Genomic DNA, 25,017 nt, shown 5'->3' with positions numbered 1-25,017 from the left:
GTATACCAGAAATGTCTCAATGTACACCAGTTATTCATCGAAGGGGAAAGATCAGGTTTGCATCAGCTTTTCTCTGATGACCTCTTGATCACAAATATCTCACGTTCCCATCAATGGTTTACATCTACAGACCTCAACACACACTGGTAAGCTGAATGCTGTGCTGTAACCCTCAGGTTCTTCATGTAACATTTGGGATGCCGGAGATTGTAATGCTGTATATGTAAAAACAGCCTAGTAATATTGAAATATTTTCTCTTCAAATTCTTTTATTATGTTCCTCTGACCTAATCAAAATCCAACAGACAGATATTATTGAAGCTTTAACACTGTTTAACCACAAAATAGTTGTTGTGCCCTTCTTAGAAAAGTCATTATTATCCTGTACAGAAACGTGACTTCAGTTTCAAGTTAATTTGCCTCAAGCATAAGTATATTGTAAAAATATGTAATAAAATGGCTTCAAAATAACATTTAATATGTCCAATAATCTAAATGTTCAATGTGTTACTTGCCATTTCTTGGTAATATATGAAGAGTTCAGATGCAAAAGCCTCTAAGTGCCATTTGAAATGTTCTTCTAAAATGAGCATTTTTGTCAGGCTCCTATGTTTATGTTCAGTTATTTCACTTTAATGGCAATTAAAAGAACCTATTCATTGCCATTAAAGTGAAATTACTGAACTTACACATAGGAGCCTGAGAAAAATGCTCATTTTAGAAGAACATTTCAAATGGCACTTAGAGGCTTTTGCATCTGAGCTCTTCATATATATACATTTTTTTTTTTTTTTTTTTCCCCTTCTCAATGGATCTGGGGTCAAAAAGACATAATGAAACATTTTAATAGAGAACAGGTTGTTTTATGTTATGCCATTTAAATTGTTTAAAAATAAGAAAATAAACCAGTTTCAAACTGATACCTTGCCCTTGAGGTCTTTCAGACCCCAAACAAGAAGGTTAAACTGTTTTCCTGGAAATCTGCTTTCTGATAAAAGTATTTTTCTCATGTTGTTTGCTTTACTTCAAAAATGAACCTACTCAATAAATAATCTTTCATTTTTCTTAGAGATCCTTGGTACAAAGCTTCAACCAAACCCAAGATCGGAGAACACAATACATAATTAATTAGAGGGCTAAATTAGCAGTCTGCACATGTAAATAAATTTGATTAAAGCTTGCAGCTAAATCAATATAAGGGTTAAACTTTGTTGATCCCATCTTAAAGCTAACGGAGATTTGCGGGTAGTTTGTCACAAGAACCCAACGACAAAGCAGAAGACGGGAACGAGCTCACATTAAGACCAAGAATGGTTAATGAATATTTAATCTGCCTGAGAGTATGCGCTTCCGATTTCCAAGAAAAATCGACTCTGACTCGTGACACGAGTTTCTTAACCAATGCTCTATTTGTTGAGCCTAGAATAAGGTTATTCCTCCAAGTTTCTCATTTGACTGGACTGACACCTGTCTTGTTAAATTTACAGGCAGTTAGCTATAACAGCACTAGTTAAGGCTGTCGTCGTAAGACGAGAGCTGGAGCGGAGCGTCTCTCTGACAGCGGTGATTAAATGTGGATGGGTTCACGTGACGGCTCCATTAGGAGGCGATGAACTGGGGGTGGAGATGTGTGGCCTGTTTAGTGTTTATTTATTTATCTAGAGCTGCTGTCAACACCTGCGGTCTGCCCTGACAGAAAGATTAAACTGATCTAGAGGCTGAGGTGATGGCTCTCTTGGGAAAGGGAGGGAGCGAGAGAGAGCTAGAAGGAGGAGGAGTGCTAATGTAAAATGTATTGAGTGAAGACTACATACAAAAGCAATTATTCCATATGAGATTTAAAAAAAAAAATAAAAAAAACTCATGCTTTCTGAACAATGAAGGAGGAGCTAAAATCATTTGCTGAGAACAAGAATTACAACCCGGTCTCGACCTTCCCCACCCCAACACACTGTATATACACGCTATCCCAGGAGTGATTCAAGACACTCAAGTTAAATGATTTTGAATACTTATTTTTCTTTTTGAAACTTTTGCCTGCCTTTGTTATTTTAATCATTTTGATAAACTTGATAAAGCTGATACATATGGTGTGTGTGTGTGTGTGTGTGTGTGTGTGTGCGCGTAATGGAAAGTTTTTTTATTGTTCATTTTGCATCATCAAATCAGCATCATCAAATTAGGTAATAATATTATCCCTTTTTTGCTAATCAGCAGACTTTTTTTTCCAAAGAAGCAGGGCTCAACTCAACTTAACCTCACATTTATAAACAACAGTTGAACCAAAGTGCTTTACAGTACAAATCAATTCAAAATAACTATACAATAAGATAATATAGGCACCAATACAAGCAAAAATATATAAATAAATATTTAATTTTCATACCTATTTTCAAAAATTTTCAAAAGCTAAAGACTGGGCTATGGTATTACAATTTAAAATAACGCTGTGATGACAAAGCTGAATTTTCAGCTTCATTACTGCAGTCTTCAGCGTCACACAATCCTAAAGAAATCATTCTAATATGCTGATTTGCTGCTCAGGAAACATCTCTAATTATTACATATATTGAAAACAGTGGTGCTGCTTCATATTTTTGTGGAAACCATTACACTTTTTTTCAGGATTCTTTGATGAACAAAAAATTAAAAAGAATAGCATTTATTTGAAATAGAAATCTTTTGTAACATTTTAATTGTCTTTACTGTCATTTTAGTGACCAATTTCAGTAACCAAATTTTAATTACCAATTGATCAATTTAACTTGTTCTTGTGGAATAAAGAATTTATTTATTTTTGAGAGAAGTAGAGCCAAATGAAATGTGAGACTTCACAAGGTATTCACATACTTCACTTAACGTATGCTCAAACCTGATTATCCACATTCATGTCAACCAACATGCCAGACTACAGTACATAAAACAGTACATGAAGATTACAATATGAAAATGTATGTCTACAACTGGATTTAAGCACCAGTAGGGCCTGAACATTGTAGAAGCCTAGATGTGATCTTACAAAACAGAGCTCAATGACTCCCCAACGATCATTTAACTAAGCCAGAACCCACATCTGCTTTGTAAACAATCATACTGTATAAACTAATCAAAGAGTGTGCAGAGAGAAGACAGCAGGAAGCTGTCGGATTAGCCTCGGTCATCTATAAGATACACGGTTTGCCATGTCATCTCAATCACGCATGTTTACAAGTCAAATGAGCATCAGCTAAGAGCCATTCTCGCTGAGAGCACTTCACAGCCTTATACAGTTGAGGAGATCCTCCACATTCCCTTTGGATCTCCATCCATCGTGATCTCCAACAACATAAGCTAAATGCTCACTACAGGGAACACACTAAGACTGACAGTGCCTCCAGACAGCATGACATGACTGCACCCATGTTACTGCTCATTGACTGAAGAGCATTACAGTACAGAGAATTTGAGGAATTTTGCTGGCTTTGGCCATAGTTTCTCAAAGATATGTTACGTAACAGTAAAAAAACGCTAAAGGGACTCTTTACTGTCATTTTAGTGACCAATTTCAGTAACCAAATTTTAATTACCAATTGATCAATTTAACTTGTCCTTGTGGAATAAAGAATGTATTTATTTTTGAGAGAAGTAGAGCCAAATGAAATGTGAGACTTCACAAGGTATTCACATACTTCACTTAACGTATGCTCAAACCTGATTATCCACATTCATGTCAACCAACATGCCAGACTACAGTACATAAAACAGTACATGAAGATTACAATATGAAAATGTATGTCTACAACAGGATTTAAGCACCAGTAGGGCCTGAACATTGTAGAAGCCTAGATGTGATCTTACAAAACAGAGCTCAATGACTCCCCAACGATCATTTAACTAAACCAGAACCCACATCTGCTTTGTAAACAATCATACTGTATAAACTAATCAAAGAGTGTGCAGAGAGAAGACAGCAGGAAGCTGTCGGATTAGCCTCGGTCATCTATAAGATACACGGTTTGCCATGTCATCTCAATCACGCATGTTTACAAGTCAAATGAGCATCAGCTAAGAGCCATTCTCGCTGAGAGCACTTCACAGCCTTATACAGTTGAGGAGATCCTCCACATTCCCTTCGGATCTCCATCCATCGTGATCTCCAACAACATAAGCTAAATGCTCACTACAGGGAACACACTAAGACTGACAGTGCCTCCAGACAGCATGACATGACTGCACCCATGTTACTGCTCATTGACTGAAGAGCATTACAGTACAGAGAATTTGAGGAATTTTGCAGGCTTTGGCCATAGTTTCTCAAAGATATGTTACGTAACAGTAAAAAAATGCATGTTGTGACATGTACTTGAAGTACGTGTCATGAAGAACAATAGAAACCCGAATGAGCAAGAGTGGTTTTCCGTGATGAAGCTTTCATGCAAATGTGTGGCTGAAATTTCCAAGCCTACTCATGATCTCTTCATTGGTCTTCATTTATTTTGCCAGCTTGCCACTTGACTATGAGTAAGGCTGAGGACAGTTCAGTACCAAAAGATCTCTAGAATGGAAGTCTTAAAGGAATAGTTAACCAAAAATGAAGATATGATTAAGTAGGGCCGCACGATTAATCAAAATTAAATCGCAAAGGCAATAAATCGCGATTAGGCAGAAGCTGCAATTGTCATGCGTATCTTTCAGTGAAGCACAGTTCTGTGATCAGTAGTAAATCTCCATCCGAAGGCCAGAGGGCGCTCTCACGCTGAAACTTCAAATATGCCTCGCAGAAGAAACCCAGGAAATCCCTATAGCGGTTGCTGAATAAACAGAAGATTTAACTGCTTTCATTAATTCAACATGACTAATAAACACACAACTACGACAATATATGGTTTATCTGAGTTTGTCTTATTATAATAAAGTATATAATAATGCAATGCTAATCGACATAGCCTTTATCACTGCTTTGAATACTATGAAATATGTTGCGTGCCTTATTCTGTGTAAGAAGCCACATCATCTCACAGAAGGATTTATTTCAAACACTCGACTGATGTTATGAAGTGAGTTTAGAGTAAAAACATGTTATTAAATGTGGTATATTCACGTGCTTTCAGATGGAGCAGCATTTACTATACAAAGCCGTAGTTCACTGACAAGCTACGCAAACGGTTTTCATAATCACAGAAAGATTTCTTCGATTTCATAATCGCGCAATTAAATCGTATCCTATTATGAACGTGATTTTGCATAGCTTGTCAGGGAACTATGGCTCTGTGTAGTAAATGCTGCTCCATCTGAAAGCACGTGCTGGAGATTTACTACTAATCACAGAACCGGCTTTACTGAAAAGATACGCATGACAATCGCATTTGATTAATCATGCAGCCCTACGCTTAAGATTTACTCTTCCTCAGGCCATTGAAGATAAATTTTACATGATATTACTTGTTTACCGATGGATTCTCTGCCGTGAATGGGTGCCAATGAACGGGTGGGAGTCAAAATGGCTGATAAAAACACCATATCATGATAATCCACAAGAAATCCACACGACTCCAGTCCATCAATTAATGTCTAGTGCAGTGAAAAGCTACAAGTTTGTAAGAAACAAATCCATCATGATGTTTTTAACTACAACCCGTTGCTTCCGGCTTCTGGTCCTGTATCCATAGTATTGCTTTTTCCAGAGAAAGAAATAATAATCCTTTCTGAATCAGGAGCAAAATATGCACAGACCAAGCACCGTTTACAAGCGAAAAACAGTACAAAACGGATCTAAACAAATGTGTGTTTGGATTTTGGATATTGAGAAGACAGGTGATGGACTTTTTCACTGGTGGAAGTGTTATTATGGATTATGGACTTATTTTGGCCACAAGTGACAGTTTAAATTAAAAAGCCTTGATGGATTTGTTTCTTACAAACGAACAGCTTTTTCGCTTAGGAAGCTGTTAACTGATGGACTGGAGTGGTGTGGATTACTGTGATGTTTTTATCAGCTGTTTGGACACTCATTCTGACGGCACCCATTCACTGCAGAGGATCTAATGGTGAGCAAGTGATGTAATGCTACATTTCTCCAAATCTGTTCCCATGAAGAAACAAACTCATCTACTTCTTGGATGGCCTGAGGGTGAGAAAATGTTCATTATTTTATTTTGGTGAAAGAATCTCTTTAAGGAATATTTCTATTTCCAAGAGCTGGCAAAGAAAAGGCATCACCTACTTCTTAATATCTCCAACATGGCAAGTAGGTTCAAATGTTATAAATAGAGAATGTTGTGCTTCTTCATAGTGTTCAGAATGTAGCCCGCAGGCCTGAGTGTATTAAAAAGATCTTGCATAATACCACAAAGGTCCATTTATCTTTGAATCTGATGCATATGGAAATCAGGTGAATCATCACAGCCTACCTTGGATCTTTCAAACTGCTGTTGTGTAAGAAGGCTACATTAGAAAATAGCAGTAGGCTAATGGAGCCAAAAAAAGAATAGACACTGGACCATTTCCTTGTAAACAATTATCTGACCTTGTCCGGTTTATGAAAAGTGACTCGAAGGATCTCTCTACCTGCTGAAATGTGAGGATAAGTGGAACTATTATCAGATCAGTAGCTCTGGTGGATTTCCTGCCTGTTAGCAACTGGAAAAACAACAGGAAAGACTAAGAGGATTGAGATGACAGTTAAACAGGGAGAACAGGACTCATATATCTCCTGTGAGTGGCATTTCAGGTTTTCTGTGAAGTCTCTACAAGAGGAAAGTGGTGACACGTATTTCAAGTTCCCTATAAACCTTGAAAATTATTGATCAGCATGGATCAGTCTACTTTAAACAACTAAAAACTTTAAAACGACTTACTAAAACCACAAAACATCACCAAACCCTTCTCTAATCACTCAGGGAACTTGATGGATGCACATCCCATAAACATGCTTCAGTCGAGCCATACAGCTATAACAAAACAAAATCCTATTCCCTTTACAAGCCCAGCAGAGCACCAAGCCAAAGCCCTTGCAATTAAAAACACACATAGGCACTAACACAGCTGCTTTTCTGCAATTCAAATGTCCACAAACTCTCCAAGAATTAAATCATTTGTGATGACTAGATAAATATTAAGAATTAAAATTATTGAATATGCGTAATTTCTAGATGAAGAAATTGCTTTCCCATGCCCTTTTAAGAGTGTAATCATTCCCATGAGTTTTCCCAGACTGGAAATCACACTTTTATAATTGTCTGACATTTCCAGGTTTTCCGGCACCAAAGAAAGAAAGAAGGTTTTGCCCTATTTACATATTTGGTTAGTTAAGCCACATAAAGAGAATTTTTTTTTTTTAAATACCACAAATCATCTTAGACTGCTTTGCATGAAATGTTTAATATAATAGATGTTTGTTTATTTATTTAATTTTTATTTTTAATTTTAGTTCCCAGGAACTGCCTCCCTGGTTTGCCCTGATCCCTGGTCAATTTCTAACCTTGTTACAGACCCAAACCTACTATAGCCAGTGTGTCATAGCCTATACATTGCAAGTTATGACCTCCACTCAGTGTTTTATAGTATAACAACAACAGGCTGTTCCACTACTTAAAATTTGAACAGTCCTTACAATAATGACAAACTGAGTTTTATATCTACACACCTGTATTTTAAACAAAGGCCACCCAGATGCTTTTCAGTTCACTTCGAATTGCGCATCACACCCAATAAAACATGACTCGATGCTTTTGAATCTAACAAAACCTAGATGTCACAATACAAACACACATGCATACGAACAACAACTAGTACTACTAACATTAAAATCAAACCGTATGACATGCAACCTGCAGAGCGTCTACACCTGCTTAAAGATTTGAACCAGGTTGCAGATTTGGGGACAGTCGGTAAGATTTTCTGTATATTCTGCAAAATGTCACAGTGCTTAACGAATCCTAATCAGATAATATACAGTGTGAGATAGCAACAGTAACCTAACACCTGCTAAATTTTTCGCTCTTTCGTGCATTCTGCAGAGTGAAAAATTAAATAGCCTAGTTTTTGCACAGCGGTAAAGTTCCTTTACCTTGAGTTTCTGCAGAGGAGTAAATCTCAACTCGTGCACGAAAGGATTTTTGAAGTGCGCAGAAACGCCCGCGTCTTCTCCATCCACCGCCGTGCGTAGTTTTCTGTTAGGGAACCTCATACTGAAAGAGTAAACATGTATATTTAAAATAAAAATCACAAGTCCCCAGTAAAGGCGTCCACGCGGTGCTGCTGTTACACACTGAAAATCTTTTCAGATTCCCTGGTCTCACATGCGCTTCCAGTCGGTTTTGAGCTGCCGGTGTTCGGCTTCGCTTTTGACGCCCTCCGCTCCTGTGAATTACCGAGCGATCAGCATCATGCGCGTTTTCATTGTGCGCATGCGTGATAAACGCAGGTTCTGACATCACACTGGAGGTGTCAAACCTAACCAAGCACTGGATGTTTGTAATGCTGTGGAAGGTCTGATTAATTTAAGGATTTGTTTATTTATTTGAAAAAGTTGAGTATTTCACACCATTGTATGTTGCATATTTAGTCTGTTGTTGACTGACAAAACAGCTTAAACATGTAAAAACCAGTGTTGGGGAAAGTTACTTTTAAAAGTAATGCATTACAATATTGCGCTACTTCATAAAAAAGTAACTAGTTACGTTACTTTCTATGGAAAGTAATGCGTTACGTTACTTTTGCGTTACTTTTTAAATCTGGACTGGGCTTGCTTGTTTGTTTTTAAAATAAAAAAGTTATATTTTTGGCAAATATAAAAGCCTTTTCACAGCAAAAGTGTAATGAATGCGCCTCAGGCTGAAGGAAATGTAAATGTACGTCCGTACAGTAGAATGCAGAAGAAGACATTTCAACACACTTCAGCAATAAACAAAGACACACAAATGTTTGTCTAGAGTAATTTGTGGTTATTAGTACGGTTGAACTGGATCATCGAAAGTCAGAAGCAAAGACATTGTTTAATAGAATGGGATTAAATACATAAAGGATATTTGTGTTGTTTAACATTTAATTATTGCAGGTATGCGTTATATTCTGAGTTGCATTATTCTTATTCATTTTGAGGAATACTGAATCTGTGAGTGAGATGAATTAATGCATATTCATATTTATTTTAGAACTACAGTAACATCTGATTTCTCTCAACATGGGGACACCAGAGCTGTCAATCAATACATTGGAAGAAAAAAAAGTAACTTGCGTTACTTATTTGAAAAAGTAACTCAGATATTCTTTTACTTTACTTTACTGTCATTTAGCAGACACTTTTATCCAAAGCGACTTACAAATAAGAAAAAATAATTAAAACTAAAAGCTAAAACTCTATAAATACTATATATATACACACATTTAAGAAAATAAAAGAAATTAAATAAAAATGACAAATGCATACAACAACATTTCAAAACTAAAACATTTAAATGAAAACAAAAAAATAAAGCTAAAAACAATTCAAAAATATTAAAAGAACAAAAGGTATGAGTATAATAATGATTCTAACATAACACTAAGCCAAACACCAAAAAACAACTACATGTGTATGTACAGCCACACACATATACATGTACATAAATACATTCAATATATATATATTATTTCATTTCCATTTTGTATGTTGAAGTACTGAAATAACTCAAAATAAATCAAAGTAAAACTTAATAAAAAAGCCTATATAGACATAATAAAAAAAAACAATAAAATGACAACATTACTACAACTGTAACGAAAACTGATATAGATAACTAATACAAATCAAACTACATTAGTTTATCAGTAATCCTAAAAAAAGAACACCGAGCCAAACACACATGCTAAAATAACAACTTACTGACACATAGTAAGAACTAGATTATAAAAAATATATATATATATTCTCTTGTGAATTAAAAAGTAATGCGTTACTTTACTAGTTACTTGAAAAAAAGTAATCTGATTACGTAACTTGCGTTACTTGTAATGCGTTACCCCCAACACTGGTAAAAACAACTGAGAACTGTCTGTGTTTTTGACAACAGTGTCAGAAAGCTGTTTATTTCAGGTGTTCTGACGATTTGTGTTACCCTGTCAGATTTTGCTACCTCCCATTAAAACAGAGCATAATTCGATAGCGAAAAGTGCTGCCTATCAGATTTTGCTTCCAGCATGATATTAATCAAGTGTGAGGCTTTATTAACATGTACACCTACCCCAACCCTAAACCTACCCTTACAGTAGGATAAATACAGTGTTGGTAACATAATCTGATAGGTAGCATTATTTGTCAGAACTCCGGCCCTGTTGCCTAGAGGGTCCCTTGCATGCCTAATAATGTGCACAGCGCACAAAACCGCTGGGATCTTGTAAACATAACTGTCCACAGCAGGCCACAGCTGAGGAGTGTTGAGAATGCTGAGCATTCCTGTGTTCAATGCTAGGGAGCACTACTCACATGAAGACTTTAAGTAAGAATCAGATCATTTAACTCTGCATAGATATGTCGCCTATAATTTAAAGCTTAAGCAGAGTTTCCCTTTCAGATGTTTCCATTCATGGTACTCCCTTTAAATGATTGTATATGAAATTCTGAGAATATTGGTTCACGTTAGAACAGCCATTATAGATCCACAATAAGAAAAGACAGAAGAACAAAAGTCTTTTATACAGTCTATGGTTAAGAAGCATTGTTTGAGCCAAGAAGCCTGAACTCTCAGCAGTGCAGCATTGCCCTCTTCTGTACAAACGACGAACAGAACGAAGTCATGGAAAACCAGGAAATGTCAGGGTTTTTATGTTAGTTTAGATTAATTTAGTTTAATTTATGTACGGAAAAAAAGTCATACATATTTTTCTACATAATTATATGCTCTTCTCTGACCGTTCATCAGCTAAATATTCCTTAAAACTTGCTTGCAATAACAAACCAATTTCCAATTAGGTGTGGATGATTCATTACCAAATCACTCAGAATTAGAATTATTTTTAATAAGTACCCAGCTAAAAAAAAAAAATTGTTCTAAGAACACTTTTCCAACGTTCCCATTAATATATGAAAACATTATTTCTGAATGTTCTTAATTCCATTTGGACGTCTTGCAAACAATGATACTTTTGAATGTTCTCTGATCATTCTGAAAAATTCAAAAAAAAAAAAATTAATTAAGACCAAATAAATATTCTATTAATGTTTCTGGAAGAACGTCTGCTCATAACTTTAAAAGAACCTTTCCAGAGCATTAGCCAAAGTTCTGAGAATATCACACTCACCAAACCAAAAAAAAAAAAGTTGAGTTTTTGGTCAGAAATTGTGGCAACCCTGTGATTTATAGATAAGTTATTTACATTTACATTTACATTTAGTCATTTAGCAGATGCTTTTATCCAAAGCGACTTACAATTGGGGGATACATAAAGCGATTCTTCTTAAAGAGGCAAACAGACACAAGAAGTGGTTGTAATACCAAGTTCTTAGACATTGTTCAAATAAGTACAAGCTGGAAAGAGAAGGAATAAATAAAGAGAGATACATTGGTTGAAATGAAAGATAGAGCTGTGTGTCATCAGCATAGCAATGGTAGGAGAAGCCATGTGCCTGTATGATGGGACCCAGTGATGTAGTGTATATGGAGAAGAGGAGGGGTCCAAGAACTGATCCCTGAGGAACCCCAGTGACAAGTTGATGTGCTTTGGATACCTCCCCTCCCCAAGACACCCTGAAAGACCTACCAGTGAGATAGGTTTCAAACCAGCAAAGTGGAATCCCTGTGATGCCCATTGAAGAGAGGGCAGACAGGAGGATCTGATGATTGACAGTGTCAAAAGCAGCAGAAAGATCCAGCAGAATAAGAACTGATGATTTGGAATCAGCTTTTGCAATCCGCAAAATGACAACATTACATCACAACATTGTACAACATTACAGTTTCATCTTAAAATGTAATTTAACAAATATACAGTAGATGCAACACAGACTCATAGAGAGTTTGCACAAAAGCATAAGGATGATTCAAAATTGTATTTTCAATTATATTAAATTTTTAATTCAATGGGTTTACACCGTACAGTCTATGGTTTACACATGTAAATAAGGACTGAATAAGGTTTAGTTAACTGCTGTGCTCCTGAACATATGAAAATATAATTCTCAAAATCTTTGAGCATCTTTTCAGATGAGGATGTCAAAGTTTATTAGAAACTCTATGATCTTTACATGCTCAGTACACCAATCGAGTGATTCTCAAGTATCAGTCAGTGGTACGACAACAAACATTAAGGTCTCAAATAATTCACCCCTGACGCTGCTTGTGTCTGGGGTGGGATTTGCAAAAAACAAACAGCCTTCCACGGCGGCGGACGAAAAAGCAGTCTTTACAGCGTCTTTTGAGAGCGGTTTTTGTCTTCATGCCAGCTGATGGTTGAACACACAGGAGCTGCTGGCATCGTCCAAGCAGAGGTGAGAGGAATGTCGCGCGTGGTTCCCACATTGGGTTGATGACTCCTCTGAATCGTGCCGTTGCCGCTGTGATGGTGGAGATGCATCTCTGTGCACCTGCTGCAGGTAAGGAGCCGAAAGCAGCACATCTGGCAACTTGGGACAACTGCCGAGTCAAGGAACCTACAAGACACGAGAGCAGCAGCGGTGCCATGCTCCCAACACCTAGTGAAGCAAAAAAATCACAACATTCAGGTGTATGACTGTAGTAGCTGAACATGTGAATTAATGTAAACGTGTACAAATTAAGAATCCAGAATCATTCAAACCAGCTTTACAGCTCTTTCCAGAAAGTCTTACGGTACTGACAAAATAACCATATTTCGCCATATTATCAAGTCAAGTCTGCTTTATTGTCAATTCTTCCACATGTACAGCACATGCACAGAGAATTGAAATTGCGTTACTCTCAGACCCTTGGTGCATACAGATAACTAACAGTAGAACATAAATACAGATATACAGATTAAATATAAAATACAACTATACAAATAAGGCAAAATGTAAAAAAATATTTAAAAAAAAAATATATATATATAAAGCAGCACAAGGCATTTGTCATTATCAGATCATTATCAGATATGAATTAAATGCAGTGTCTATATTATTTTCAGGTGCTGCTAGCTGCTAATATGATCTTCTTAAAATTAAAAAATGAAATAACATAATATATTTTAAATACTGTGGTTGTGATGCAGAAAATAATTACCTTCTGGATGAATTCCGTCTTTGATATAAAAAAAATATTCACAAAAATATGTCTTGTCTAATATATCTAATGGTGAATTGCTAAGCTAAGACTATATCTAATGGTGAACAAAGCTAAGAAACCTTATTTAAGAAGGTTTAGAAAAACTCTTTAAAAGATATTTTAATTTTTTTATTATTTTAAATCATCAGAGCTACATGCTACAATACTAATCTCATTTCCACATATATTAACTTACTGAGAGTCTATGTAGAAGGCTCCATTAATAATAATAATTATAATAATAACCTTCGCGCTAAGAGTACCGCTAGCTACGTTACCTAGCTTGCCAGACTGATACATTCTCTCCATCGGCATATGAATGTGTTCGTTTCAATACAGTGAGTACAGGCAGACATACACATGCATCACATACCTGTCTAAAATGCCACTAAAAACGCTTACATAAGCCAATTATTGAATCCAAAACCATCAATGTGAAGGCAACATGCTTCAGACGGACGGAAACTTCACGAGCTCCTGTCACGTAATAACTTTGAGGAAAGTCATAACGCGCGCATGCGCAGTACAATCACTGGATTCAAACTTCTGTATATAGATGGCTATTCTGTTACATAAAGTAACACGTGGGTGTTTTAAAGTTAAATAATCTATCGTAAATGGAACATGTTTTGAACGCACAAATATAGGAAATACAAATGAATTAAGTTGTTCTCGACCAGCAGGGGCCAGCAGAGAACTATCGTTTTCATGCACACAGCAACGCAAAGGCTGCTGGGTAATGATCACGGGCAAACATGGCAGCCACCCTTCCAAGGATCTTGTCCGTCGGTAAAACTACGAAGGGTTTGCTCAGTTGCTTGAGGCTGTCTGCAGTTCCAGCCCAGCAATACATGAATCTGTATTAATAGCAGTACTGTTAGATTGTGCATGTAGAGGCAGCTGAGTGATGAAGGATGCTGCTGCCTCTGTCAGTGTCTCGGTGGACTGGATTATTCCGTTTACTGCTTATTTGTTGCAGGTCTATAACCAAAATGATGTGAGAAGGGCTAGATTCATCGGCAGACAAAAAGAGGCCTAAACTATTTCAACACTGCATTGGGTGCACTAGAAGATAACCTTATTTAAATGAAAATAAACTAAAATATTGCCGTAGTTTGTTCACTCACGGATCTTTTCATATCTGATGCAGGTGAATGAGAACTTTGCAATCAGCTTGGCTGCTGAGGAGCCAGTGACATACCTAGAGTCAAGAGTGGTGTCCTGTGATGGAGGCGGAGGGGCTATCGGCCACCCCAGAGTTTACATCAACTCTTTTCTATAAGAACAGCTAATAAAATTCAAAAGATGAGAAAGGTAGATTATAACTTAGCAGCAGAAATTCATAATAAGGAATATTTCCCATCGGGTTGTAATTCCAGGAGGCATCTAAAATAAATGAACTGTTTTCAAAATGAAGGATGTGCAACCCAAGATCACATGATTATAAATGGCAGAAGTGACCATCAAATTGACTTGTGGAAGGGCCCTTTGTGCAGGGAGTTAGTCGCTTAATTTCTTTTGGAAACGAAAATAGTTCCCCGACCCCAAGCCCTTCTACGTTGCCTAAAGCAGGGGTGTCCAATCCTACTTCTGAAAGGCCAACGTCCTGCAGAGTTAAGCTCCAACACACTTGCATGGACGTTTCTAGTGAATCTGAAGACCTTGATTAACTGGTTCAGAGTTGGAGCTAAACAATCCCCTTGTCCAAATACCCACACGTGTGGTCTCGGCCACTTGAGAGCGCATGTGCGCGACAGGAAGTGCGCAAGACTGTCCAAGATCTTAAAAACGCCAAAGCGCAGTGCCCTTAACGCACACTAAATCCACACTATCTCGAATACCGCTCCGGAGCAGTTTTCAAGGCTTAGTGTATCCCATCATGCATCATGTTCTGGAAATAAATCGTGAGACTTTTTGCCGAGATCTCGCGAGAAGTCACGTAAACCTTTCCAATGTAAGTTAAATATTAATAATAGTTAGATATTACATATAATTTGGTAGTAAAACAAAGAGTTGCACGTTTTATTGTTGCAAATGAGTAGTGGTGATATTTATTTTGTACATTTGCAACTGCTTTTTTATCACTCAATCAGAAGCACCACAAAATTAAATTGTCATGTTATAGGGACTACTGAACATACATTTAGATGTTGATTTTAAAATGCAAAGCATTGGAAATAAAAATAAAGCATTTTGCATTTTTACAACATAAGTTTGTCCCATCAGGTAATGAAAAGTTCCACGCACACTTGTGGTCTTCATGCTCACTTGAACACTTGGACCAAATACAGGAAATACGTCATATAAGTAATCAAGTGCAAAGACCACAAGTGCGGGTATTTGGACAAGGCATCTGCAGGACAGTGGCCCTCAAGGAACAGGTTTGGACACCATTGGCATAAAGCATGGTTCAGCAACCTCTTGACATATTTGAAGTGCTTGATTCAGTTTAACTAATCAGATGTGCTGAAACATGTCTGTCTACTTGTTACTTGTAACATTATATATATTATAGCATCATGCATTCATTAATTCAACCTTTTCACAGGACAAAGAAACCAAATCTGGCACGTGTGGATACTGTGGGCTGCAGTTTAAGCAGAAGCATCATCACTGAAGAACTGTCTTTTGTCTGTGTGGGCTATACATTATTCACCTTTGAGGATATCTGATTCTATTGTCTGTACAATAAAATATTACTCTACTTAAAATTATGTACACCAACTTAAAATTACGGTTTTTAGTTCTTCTGTATAGGGACATTTTTTTCTCATGTATGCCTTTGTTTAACTTTAACTTTCACAGAATAATCTTTAGTCTTCATTTTCACAGTTGTCTTACAAATTCACACCCGAGCAGTGATTGGTTAACCGTGTTTCTATCGAAAATGCAGTGATTATTTTAATGATGTGCAGGACTTTAGGGCTATTCTTTTTTGCTCGAGCAAAATCAGCTGTAACACAACAACTGAAAAGTTATGCAAACAGCATATTTGTAAATAATTGTAAAAGACAGCATATAATAGTAATAATATGTAAAATGTAATTCTATGTACACACACACACACACATACATATATATATATATATATATATATGCACATGGTTTATTCCAGCATTCACAGACAGAGGGCGCACATGGTCTTTTCAATATGATATCAACCCTTAAGAATTAAAATGTAAATCAACTGGATGTGTAATGTCAGAATATTCTTTTGAAAAATTTTCAAATGATTTGGATGTTACCTTTTGCATTGGAAAATGTTTGGTGTAAGATTCGCTTCACCGTCAATTTATACACAAATGATTACAAAGAAACAGCAAGTAACACAGAATTAAACGTCAAATTTCAAAGTAGAAAGATTGAAATAGTATTCTCTTGTAAAACATACTAAAATAATCTTTGTACTGTTTATTATTTTGAAAAATAATTTTTACAGTTCACTCTTCACAGAGATGTAAGAAGAAGAACCATTTTTGGCCAGCTTTAAAAAAAAAAAAAAACCCAGCTAAAACCAGCCTAAGCCTGTTTATAGCTGGTTTGCAGACTGGTTTTAGAGGGGTTTTGACCACGTCTTTGTCTAGTCAGGCTGGGAGACCAGCTTAGGCTGTTTTTCTTTTTTTTTGCTGTTGTTGTTTCAGCAGGGAAAGAACCTTTCAGTAAACAGTTATTAAAATTGTTTTTTTTCTTAGTATGAAGAATTCATATTTAGAACTTGAGCGAGTAGTTCTATAAAAGGCCCTTTCAGTTTTGGTTCAGTCAGTTTATATGTGAGTGCATATGTGCAATACCTTGTGAGAATGCAACGCATATGTGGCCTAAATGATCTGACATATCTCATGTATAATCAAAATCATTGGTCCTCTTGTTCTGAAAGAAGACCTCATAAGACCGGTCAGCTGCACGCTCACGTACACAAATTGATATTTTCCTACTCCGACACTCTATAGCAGGGGTGCCCAAACTCGGTCCTGGAGGGCCGGTGTCCTGCAGAGTTTAGCTCCAACTTGCCTCAAGATTTTAGTATGCCTAATAAGAGCTTGATTAGCTGGTTCAGGTGTGTCTAATTGGGGTTGGAGCTAAACTCTGCAGGGTACCGGCCCTCCAGGACCGAGTTTGGGCACCCCTGCTCTATAGGATAGAAATGGTGTTCATTTTACTTTCAGCGATGTTTCTGAAGCACTTCTGGGCAGGATGACATGAAAAAGAGCAAAGGGTGAAAGAACACAGCCACCTGCATCTTTAAGCACCGGTGAGCTGCGTTCCTGTCTCGTTCCTGCTAAGTTTGGAGAATGTCAAGGGGGATTTAGTCTGATAAGAAACACTAGTGCGGAACAATACATGTTTGAGGAAGATCATATATATATTTCATCAAGAGTATTCTCTGCCGGTGCGGCCATGCCAAATTGGCCTTGTGGCAGTGTGGAGGAAGACTGGTCTCTGGTGGTGCATGCAGTGAAACTGAGTTTTCCAGCTGGAGGCCCCTCAGGTTGAGAGAAAGGCAGCCATGCTGCTATAATTGGGGCTGGTGACAGAAGGCAAGAGACAGCGTGATGCCAATTAACCCTTATCTGCGGTGTGTCCTGTCCAGTATGTGTGATAGGTAAGGGGAAGGCTTCATTGTTAAGGGCAGTGGATTTTTCCTTTATCAGGAGGCATCTAAATTGCAGGTGGTTGGCTAGTTTAAACATTGCTCTGAGCAAAATCTTGGGGTGAAACTGAGCAGATGAATTGAGCTGCATAGAAAAGTGCTCTCTGTTATTCATGAAGCTAAAGAGCCAGTAGAGATACAGAAGGATGTTGCAGGTTCTCAGTAAACGCCATCTTTCACGGTTTTAAATTGCTTCGTAGCACTGTTTGACATTTCAGTGTGATCACCATTTCTTTCCACCGTAATAATTATTTTATTCCATTTAAACCCAACCCAATCAGAATCCAACTGACTTCAAAGCACGCAAACGTTTGAGGACAAAACTGCAGCGCGAGCTCGTAATAAACAGAAGGTTGTCGTCCGTTGGTGTTCTTGGTGTGAACGGGCCTTTAGAATAGCCTACTGAAGGATTATTTTATGTAATTTACAGAACTATCTTTGGCCACACGAATGGATTGGCTGCTTCTCTTTATAATTAGGCTACTCTTCCAAACTGTCAAAATGAAACTGTAGTGTTCTTTGATATGACTGCTAACTTCACCTAATTGTCTGCACTAATTCCCTTCTGCCCCATGTACTAGAGTCATGACCTTTATTCAGGAGACTGTGTCATGTTTCTCAAAGCTGGACTCTTCCTATTGCCTCAAGAGAGTTTATGTGTGCACGTACTTAAGATTTAGGACTGAGATCCACCAAATGAAACGAAAAGCTGTTGTTTTGTTAACATTTAGAAAACTTTTTCAGCACGTTTATGTTGTTATTTTATTGTTTTGTTGTTGTAACATTTTGGCTCTGAATGAAACAAATCACTAATAAATAAGCTGTTCTTTTGATCTGGTGCTTCTGCAGACCTGAAACACCATGATGTTTACAGCTTTCAATGCTTGTGTTTTACTTGACATCCTATGTTTAACACACAATCTCAACACATTCCAATCTTGTAATCCAAATCTTGAATAACTATGTTTGAGCATAAAAAAGATCTGCACAGTTACAAAGCTCAAAGTCCAATTCAAAAGGAGATTTTTTATTCAACAGAAATCAATTTTCAAAAACTACAACGAATACCTCGTTTGGACTACAACGCATATTTTCCGGGATTTGTGATATCACAAGATATCACAAATCCCGGAAAATATGCGTTGTAGTCCAAACGAGGTATTCGTTGTAGTTTTTGAAAATTGATTTCTGTTGAATAAAAAATCTCCTTTTGAATTGGACTTTGAGCTTTGTAACTGTGCAGATCTTTTTTATGCTCAAACAGCAACATTACAGACTAACTAAAGTTGAAAAAGTGAAAAAGCATAATAGGACCCCTTTAAGCAAAGAAGAATTAAAGCAGCACTATGTAACTTTTCGACCCGACCAGGCTACAATAGTCCAAATATAAGTACTTATTATAAGTGTACCGTAGTGATTCGGAATAAAACAAAAACCCGGTTTGGAAGAGGAATTCATGATATCGCTCATATACATTTTGCAAATTTTGAACACAGAAAAAATTACATAGTGCTGCTTTAAATATCTACCCATGGGCAGAGTGTGAACCAACTGCAGGGTAAGGCTAAAAGTAGCCTAATGTTAATGTAATGTACGCTATAAACTACACGCATCATAAACCCGCCTGTTTAGAGAAGTACCTGATATGATGTCAGGAAATATTTTAATATGACTGAATTTGTATTTAAAGTGATGACAACTCAATAAAAGCATTCTAAGTTGCAAATTATTATGCTTTAATTTACATAGTTATTCAAACAGCAAGTAAATTATGGAGAGAGCGAGCAAAGAACATTCGCATTAAGAATATTATCACTGACTTCAGTCTAGCCCAGGGGTCTGCAACCTTCAACATTAAAAGAGCCATTTTGGCCCCTTTAAAATTCATGTGGAGCCACAAAACCTATTCGATCCCTAAAATGAAGATAACACAGCATATAGCTAAAGTTTTATATTCAGTTATGTTACAGGGCAGGGGTGTAGCAATCATTTCAGAAGTGAGTGGGACAGAAATGTCAAATGTAATAATAATAATAATATTTATGAATGTTTGTCTAATTGACAAAAAAAACCGTTTTCTTAAGTTATGTCTTACTTTTAACTGGCTAAGAAATAAAATACACTGCTGGACAATAACCAACAATTTATAGGCTATTCTATAATATTTTTGATACATATTTTCCTAATTACAATTTTATGATTATGATTGTTTTATATACTACGGACGCCACTGAAGGCCTAGGTGTAAAATGCACGGCCCACTACTGCTACAAACACTTTTTTTCCATTTTTATCACAGAATAAGGCTGAAAAAATATATTTTATAGCTTCTGTACTGTAGTATATGTTATTTCAGTTAGCACTGTATCATTCATATACTTATATATTGTCGCAATTGTTTATTGTCTTCACGTTTCATTAGTTATGGTTTATGCTTGTTATTCAGCTCAGCTAAAGCGACTGCTGGATGCCTTTGGATTTCCTGCACGTCAAAATGTATTACTACTTCTATAAGTCCGTTTTGGACTTCTAGCTCGAGAGCGCCCTCCGGCTTTGAATGAAACATACACTGCAGGAGAGTGTTGAGTGCTCCGTCATGTTCACAACGTTTTTGGATACGAATAAAATGTATCCAAAACGATGTGACTATCTTGTCTCTTTTAATTTGAATCTAGATTTATTCACACTGGCACTTGAAAACGTCTGTGTGAACACACTTGCCCGAAAAAAGTGCAAGGGAAGAGTTTAGGTTTTATTAAAACTCCGGGGAACACGTCTCCCGCGCATTCTATGCCCATGGCCCCATGCTACAGGGAGCCACCACAGAGGAGTGAAAAAGCCGCGGATTGCCGACCCCTGGTCTAGTAGCCAGAGATTAAGCACTCAAAAGTCCTGTTATAATCAATGTAGCTGTCCACACACTGTATGATAAATGAATTTCTTATTTATGTAATTCATTCATCTGCACTTTGTTGCTTATGATGAGAAAATTTGCGAGATTCATTTAGCACGCGATGACTAATGTGGACGCCTCTGATTTGCCATTGTGTTCATAAACTCATCAGAATCGTGTGTGATTGGTTATAATGTGCAACGCTGTAAAAACGCGTAAAAAATTGTGATGCGACATGAGCAGGTTTAAATTTATTACAGCAATCCACACTTTTCATTTAATTTTATTTTCATTAGTTTCATGTTTCAAGTATTAGTTTTTTTTTAAACCAGGGGACTCCCCATAAAGGCCAAAATAATTAACTTGGGGGGTCCCCTGGTTTAAAAAAAAAACCTTAATGCTTATGGGAGGTAAGCATTAAGCACCCCCCCTCCCCTCAATTGGAACACTGTATATATCCAACAGAATTGAGTTCTCTTTTAACTGTGAATACGAAAATGGGATTTCCCATTTCTGTAGTGTGCAGCAAGTTTCTTCACCGAACGCCTGGATGTCATTATTTATTACCTTAAATGTAAGTTATTTATAAAGCCGAAAAAGAAAGGAATTCTCGGATGAATTCGTCCTGAATAATTCAGCCTAAAATCGTTAATCCCATGCAAGGTTGTGGCAGATTCTCCTCTGTTCTAATGAATACTTCATTATCATTATTCTGAGCTTCAAACTGGAAAGAATGAACAAAATAAATAAATAAATATATCGAGGGCAAGCTTCAAGAGCGCAATTAACACACAAGCCGATCGCCTAAACTTTTATGCGAATATATATATGGCTCACATTTAACAAAAACCCACCAATTCACTATCTCAACAAATTAGAATATGGTGACATGCCAATCAGCTGATCAACTCAAAACACCTGCAAAGGTTTCCTGAGCCTTCAAAATGGTCTCTCAGTTTGGTTCACTAGGCTACACAATCATGGGGAAGACTGCTGATCTGACAGTTGTCCAGAAGACACTCATTGACACCCTTCACAAGGAGGGTAAGCTACAAACATTCATTGCCAAAGAAGCTGGCTGTTCACAGAGTGCTGTATCCAAGCATGTTAACAGAAAGTTGAGCGGAAGGAAAACGTGTGGAAGAAAAAGATGCACAACCAACCGAGAGAATCGCAGCCTTATGAGGATTGTTTAGCAAAATCGATTCAAGAATTTGAGTGAACAAGGAATGGACTGAGGCTGGGGTCAAGGCATCAAGAGCCACCACACACAGACGTGTCAAGGAATTTGAATACAGTTGTCGTATTCCTCTTGTTAAGCCACTCCTGAACCACAGACAACATCAGAGGCATCTTACCTGGGCTAAGGAGAAGAAGAACTGGACTGTTGCCCAGTGGTCCAAAGTCCTCTTTTCAGATGAGAGCAAGTTTTTTATTTCATTTGGAAACCAAGGTCCTAGAGTTTGGAAGAAGGGTGGAGAAGCTCATAGCCCAAGTCGCTTGAAGTAGACTTAAACTACTTCAGTCTGTGAGCATTGAATTTATTTAATACACGAGTTTCACAATTTGAGTTGAATTACTGAAATAAATGAACTTTTCCACGACATTCTAATTTATTGAGATGCACCTGTATAAGATTTCTATGAAATATGCACGGATGGTTAATTTTGCATAACAATAAAAAATAAATAAAATTGCACGCGTTAAAACAATGCCAAATAAGCAAAGTATAGTGTTAAATATATATGGACCGTTTCAAATATCTGAGACGAGAAAAAAAATCTTAAGCTGGATACATTTAATGATGGAGTGACACAAATGTCTGTGCCACTTATCTGGACCATGGGGATTTCAAATGATCAAAAATGAAAAAAGTGAGAGGTCACCATGTCTACTTCATTCAGAATTTGTTAAATCATAAGTTACTTCACTTCTCTCACCAGGGGTTAGGATAAGACTGTCAAAGGCAATTTGTCTTTCTTCCTAGTTGGTTTTAAAAAGCTAGCATCTTGACAGGCTGAGTTTGCTCATGTCTTAGGTGGCTCTAAATGGCACCAATCCTTTATTGACAGTATGGCAAGCCATTTTAACTATGATATGTTTTTGCTGCTACTAGTAGTTTTTAATTACTAGAAACTTAAAGTAACCCAGTAATGGATATATTCTTCCCAACTGCACAAGTAACGATTCATTAAACACTAATACTTATACCAATTTGAATTGGGAATCTTGTGGATCAGATTTCAACTATTCACTTCCTGCTCTTCCAGTTGTTTGTGATACCCATTCCAGTTTTACTAGTAACTATTTATATGAAAATAGATACTAGTGTCTATAACATTTTTATTTTAGTACTCATTAAATATTCATTATTGCGTATTTATTAGATGTGTATTGAATTTTTACTACTGACATTTAAAATATGATTTTTAGTTAAAATATGAATTTTCCATTCTGACTTGTCATAAGTAAACAGCAAGATAAATGCAACTAATGTGATGAGAAATATTGCTTATAACAATTAGCATAGATGTCTCATAAATAGGCATCTAATAAATACATACAGTGGTGTGAAAAGGTTTTTGCCTCCTTCCTGTTTTTTTAATTTTTTGCATATGTCACACTTAAAAGATTCAGATCAAACAAATTGTATTATACATTATATATTACACAAAGATAATGCAAGTAAATACAAAATGCAGTTTTTAAATCATGATTTCTTTTATTAAGGGAAAAAAAGCGGGCCAAACCTACGTGAAAAAGTAATTGCCCCCTAAAATCTAATAACTGGTTGTGCCACACTTTGCAGCAACAACTGCAATCAAGTGTTTGCGATAACTGGCAATGAGTCTTTCATATCGCGGTGGAGGAATTTTGGCCCACTCTTTGCAGAATTGTTTTAATTCAGCCACATTGGAGGGTTTTCGAGCATGAATGGACTGTTTAAGCATCTCAATCGGATTTAAGTCCGGACTTTGATTTGGCCACTCTAAAACCTTAATTTAGTTTTTCTTGAGCCATTCAGAGGTGGACTTGCTGGTGTGTTTGGGATCATTGTCCTGCTACATAACCCAAGTGCGCTTGAGCTTGAGATCACAAACTGATGGCCGGACATTCTCCTTCAGGATTTTCTGATAGAGAGCAGAATTCATGGCAAGTTGTCCAGGTCCTGAAGCTGCAAAGCAGCCCCAGATCATCACACTACCACCACCATGTTTGACTGTTGGTATGATGTTCTTTTTATGAAATGCTGTGTTGGTTTTACGCCAGATGTAACGGGACACACACCTTCCAAAAAGTTCAACTTTTGTCTCATCAGTCCACAGAATATTTGCCCAAAAGTCTTGGGGATAATCAAGATATTTTTTGGCAAATGAGAGACGAGCCTTTGTGTTCTTTTTGGTCAGCAGTGGCTTTTGCCTTGGAACTCTCCCATGGATGCCGTTTTTGCCCAGTCTCTTTCTTATTGTTGAATCATGAACACTGACCTTAATTGAGGCAAGTGAGGCCTGCAGTTCTTTAGATGTTGTTCTGGGTTCTTTTATGACCTCCTGGATGAGTCGTCGTTGTGCTCTTGGAGTAATTTTGGTCGGCTGGCAACTCCTGGGAAGGTTCACCACTGTTCCAAATTTTCTCAATTTGTGAATAATGGCTCTGACCGAGGTTCGCTGGAGTCCCAAAGCCTTAGAAATGGCTTTATAATCCTTTCCAGACTGATACATGTAAACTCTTTTGATTCTCATCTGTTCTTGAATTTCTTTAGAGTGCGACATGATGTGTTGCTCTTTAAGCATGCTTCACTTTGTCAGACAGGTTCTATTTAAGTGATTTCTTGATTTAACAGGTCTGGCAGTAATCAGGCCTGCGTGTGGCTAGTGAAATTTAACTCAGCTTTCTAAAATAATGTGGTTAATTGCAGTTCTTTCATTGCAGTTCTTTCATGGTTTAACAGGAGGGGGCAATTAATTTTTCACGTAGGGCCACGTAGGTTTGGACAGCTTTTTTCCCTTAATAAATTAAATCATCATTTAAAAACTGCATTTTGTATTTACTTGCATTATCTTTGTGCAATATTTAAATTAGTTTGATGATCTGAATCTTTTAAGTGTGACATATGCAAAAAAATTAAAAAACAGGAAGGGGGCAAAAACCTTTTCACAGCACAATATATATATATATATATACACATATACATACACACACATATATATATATATATATATATATATATATATATA

The 25,017-nt window shown here is 36.9% G+C and overlaps 3 protein-coding genes across 3 annotated transcripts in view; 1 reads left to right on the top strand and 2 right to left on the bottom strand.

Moving 5' to 3' along the window:
* Positions 1–8,406, bottom strand: part of LOC107595607 (lysophosphatidylcholine acyltransferase 1) — a 31,894-nt gene extending 23,488 nt beyond the window's left edge. The window contains exon 1 of the mRNA XM_016286073.1: positions 8,048–8,406. Coding sequence (XP_016141559.1) covers positions 8,048–8,167 — 120 coding nt within the window. The 5' untranslated portion in view covers positions 8,168–8,406. The remainder of the gene's footprint in view (positions 1–8,047) is intronic.
* A 3,748-nt stretch (positions 8,407–12,154) lies between these two features.
* mrpl36 (mitochondrial ribosomal protein L36) lies at positions 12,155–13,745 on the bottom strand. Its single transcript, XM_016286101.1, has 2 exons — positions 13,638–13,745; positions 12,155–12,649 (listed from the first exon to the last, which is right to left on the bottom strand). The coding sequence occupies exons 1-2, from the start codon at positions 13,663–13,665 to the stop codon at positions 12,279–12,281; spliced, it is 399 nt and encodes a 132-aa protein (XP_016141587.1). The 5' UTR covers positions 13,666–13,745; the 3' UTR covers positions 12,155–12,278.
* Positions 13,746–13,787: 42 nt separating this feature from the next.
* LOC107595629 (NADH dehydrogenase [ubiquinone] iron-sulfur protein 6, mitochondrial-like) lies at positions 13,788–15,871 on the top strand. The gene is made up of 3 exons (XM_016286102.1): positions 13,788–14,268; positions 14,386–14,505; positions 15,781–15,871. Exons 1-3 carry the CDS (start codon positions 14,143–14,145, stop codon positions 15,850–15,852), a joined length of 318 nt encoding a protein of 105 aa, XP_016141588.1. The 5' UTR covers positions 13,788–14,142; the 3' UTR covers positions 15,853–15,871.
* Positions 15,872–25,017: the final 9,146 nt, after the last annotated feature.

This window comes from Sinocyclocheilus grahami, unplaced genomic scaffold (assembly GCF_001515645.1).
Source record: "Sinocyclocheilus grahami isolate Dianchi unplaced genomic scaffold, SAMN03320097.WGS_v1.1 scaffold205.1, whole genome shotgun sequence".
NCBI classification, from domain to species: domain Eukaryota; kingdom Metazoa; phylum Chordata; class Actinopteri; order Cypriniformes; family Cyprinidae; genus Sinocyclocheilus; species Sinocyclocheilus grahami.
This window is presented reverse-complemented; position numbering and strand designations above follow the sequence as displayed.

What these genes read in the sequence shown, in the direction of transcription:
- mrpl36 (XM_016286101.1), bottom strand. Translation starts at nt 13,665, where the DNA reads ATGGTTTTGGATTCAATAATTGGCTTAT. An exon ending in GGATTCAATAATTGGCTTAT is followed by an intron (nt 12,650 to 13,637) that starts GTAAGCGTTTTT and finishes TTGCTTCACTAG; the next exon opens with GTGTTGGGAGCATGGCACCG.
- LOC107595629 (XM_016286102.1), top strand. Translation starts at nt 14,143, where the DNA reads ATGAAGGATGCTGCTGCCTCTGTCAGTGTCTCGGTGGACTGGATTATT. An exon ending in TCATCGGCAGACAAAAAGAG is followed by an intron (nt 14,269 to 14,385) that starts GCCTAAACTATT and finishes TATCTGATGCAG; the next exon opens with GTGAATGAGAACTTTGCAAT. An exon ending in ACCCCAGAGTTTACATCAAC is followed by an intron (nt 14,506 to 15,780) that starts TCTTTTCTATAA and finishes TCAACCTTTTCA; the next exon opens with CAGGACAAAGAAACCAAATC.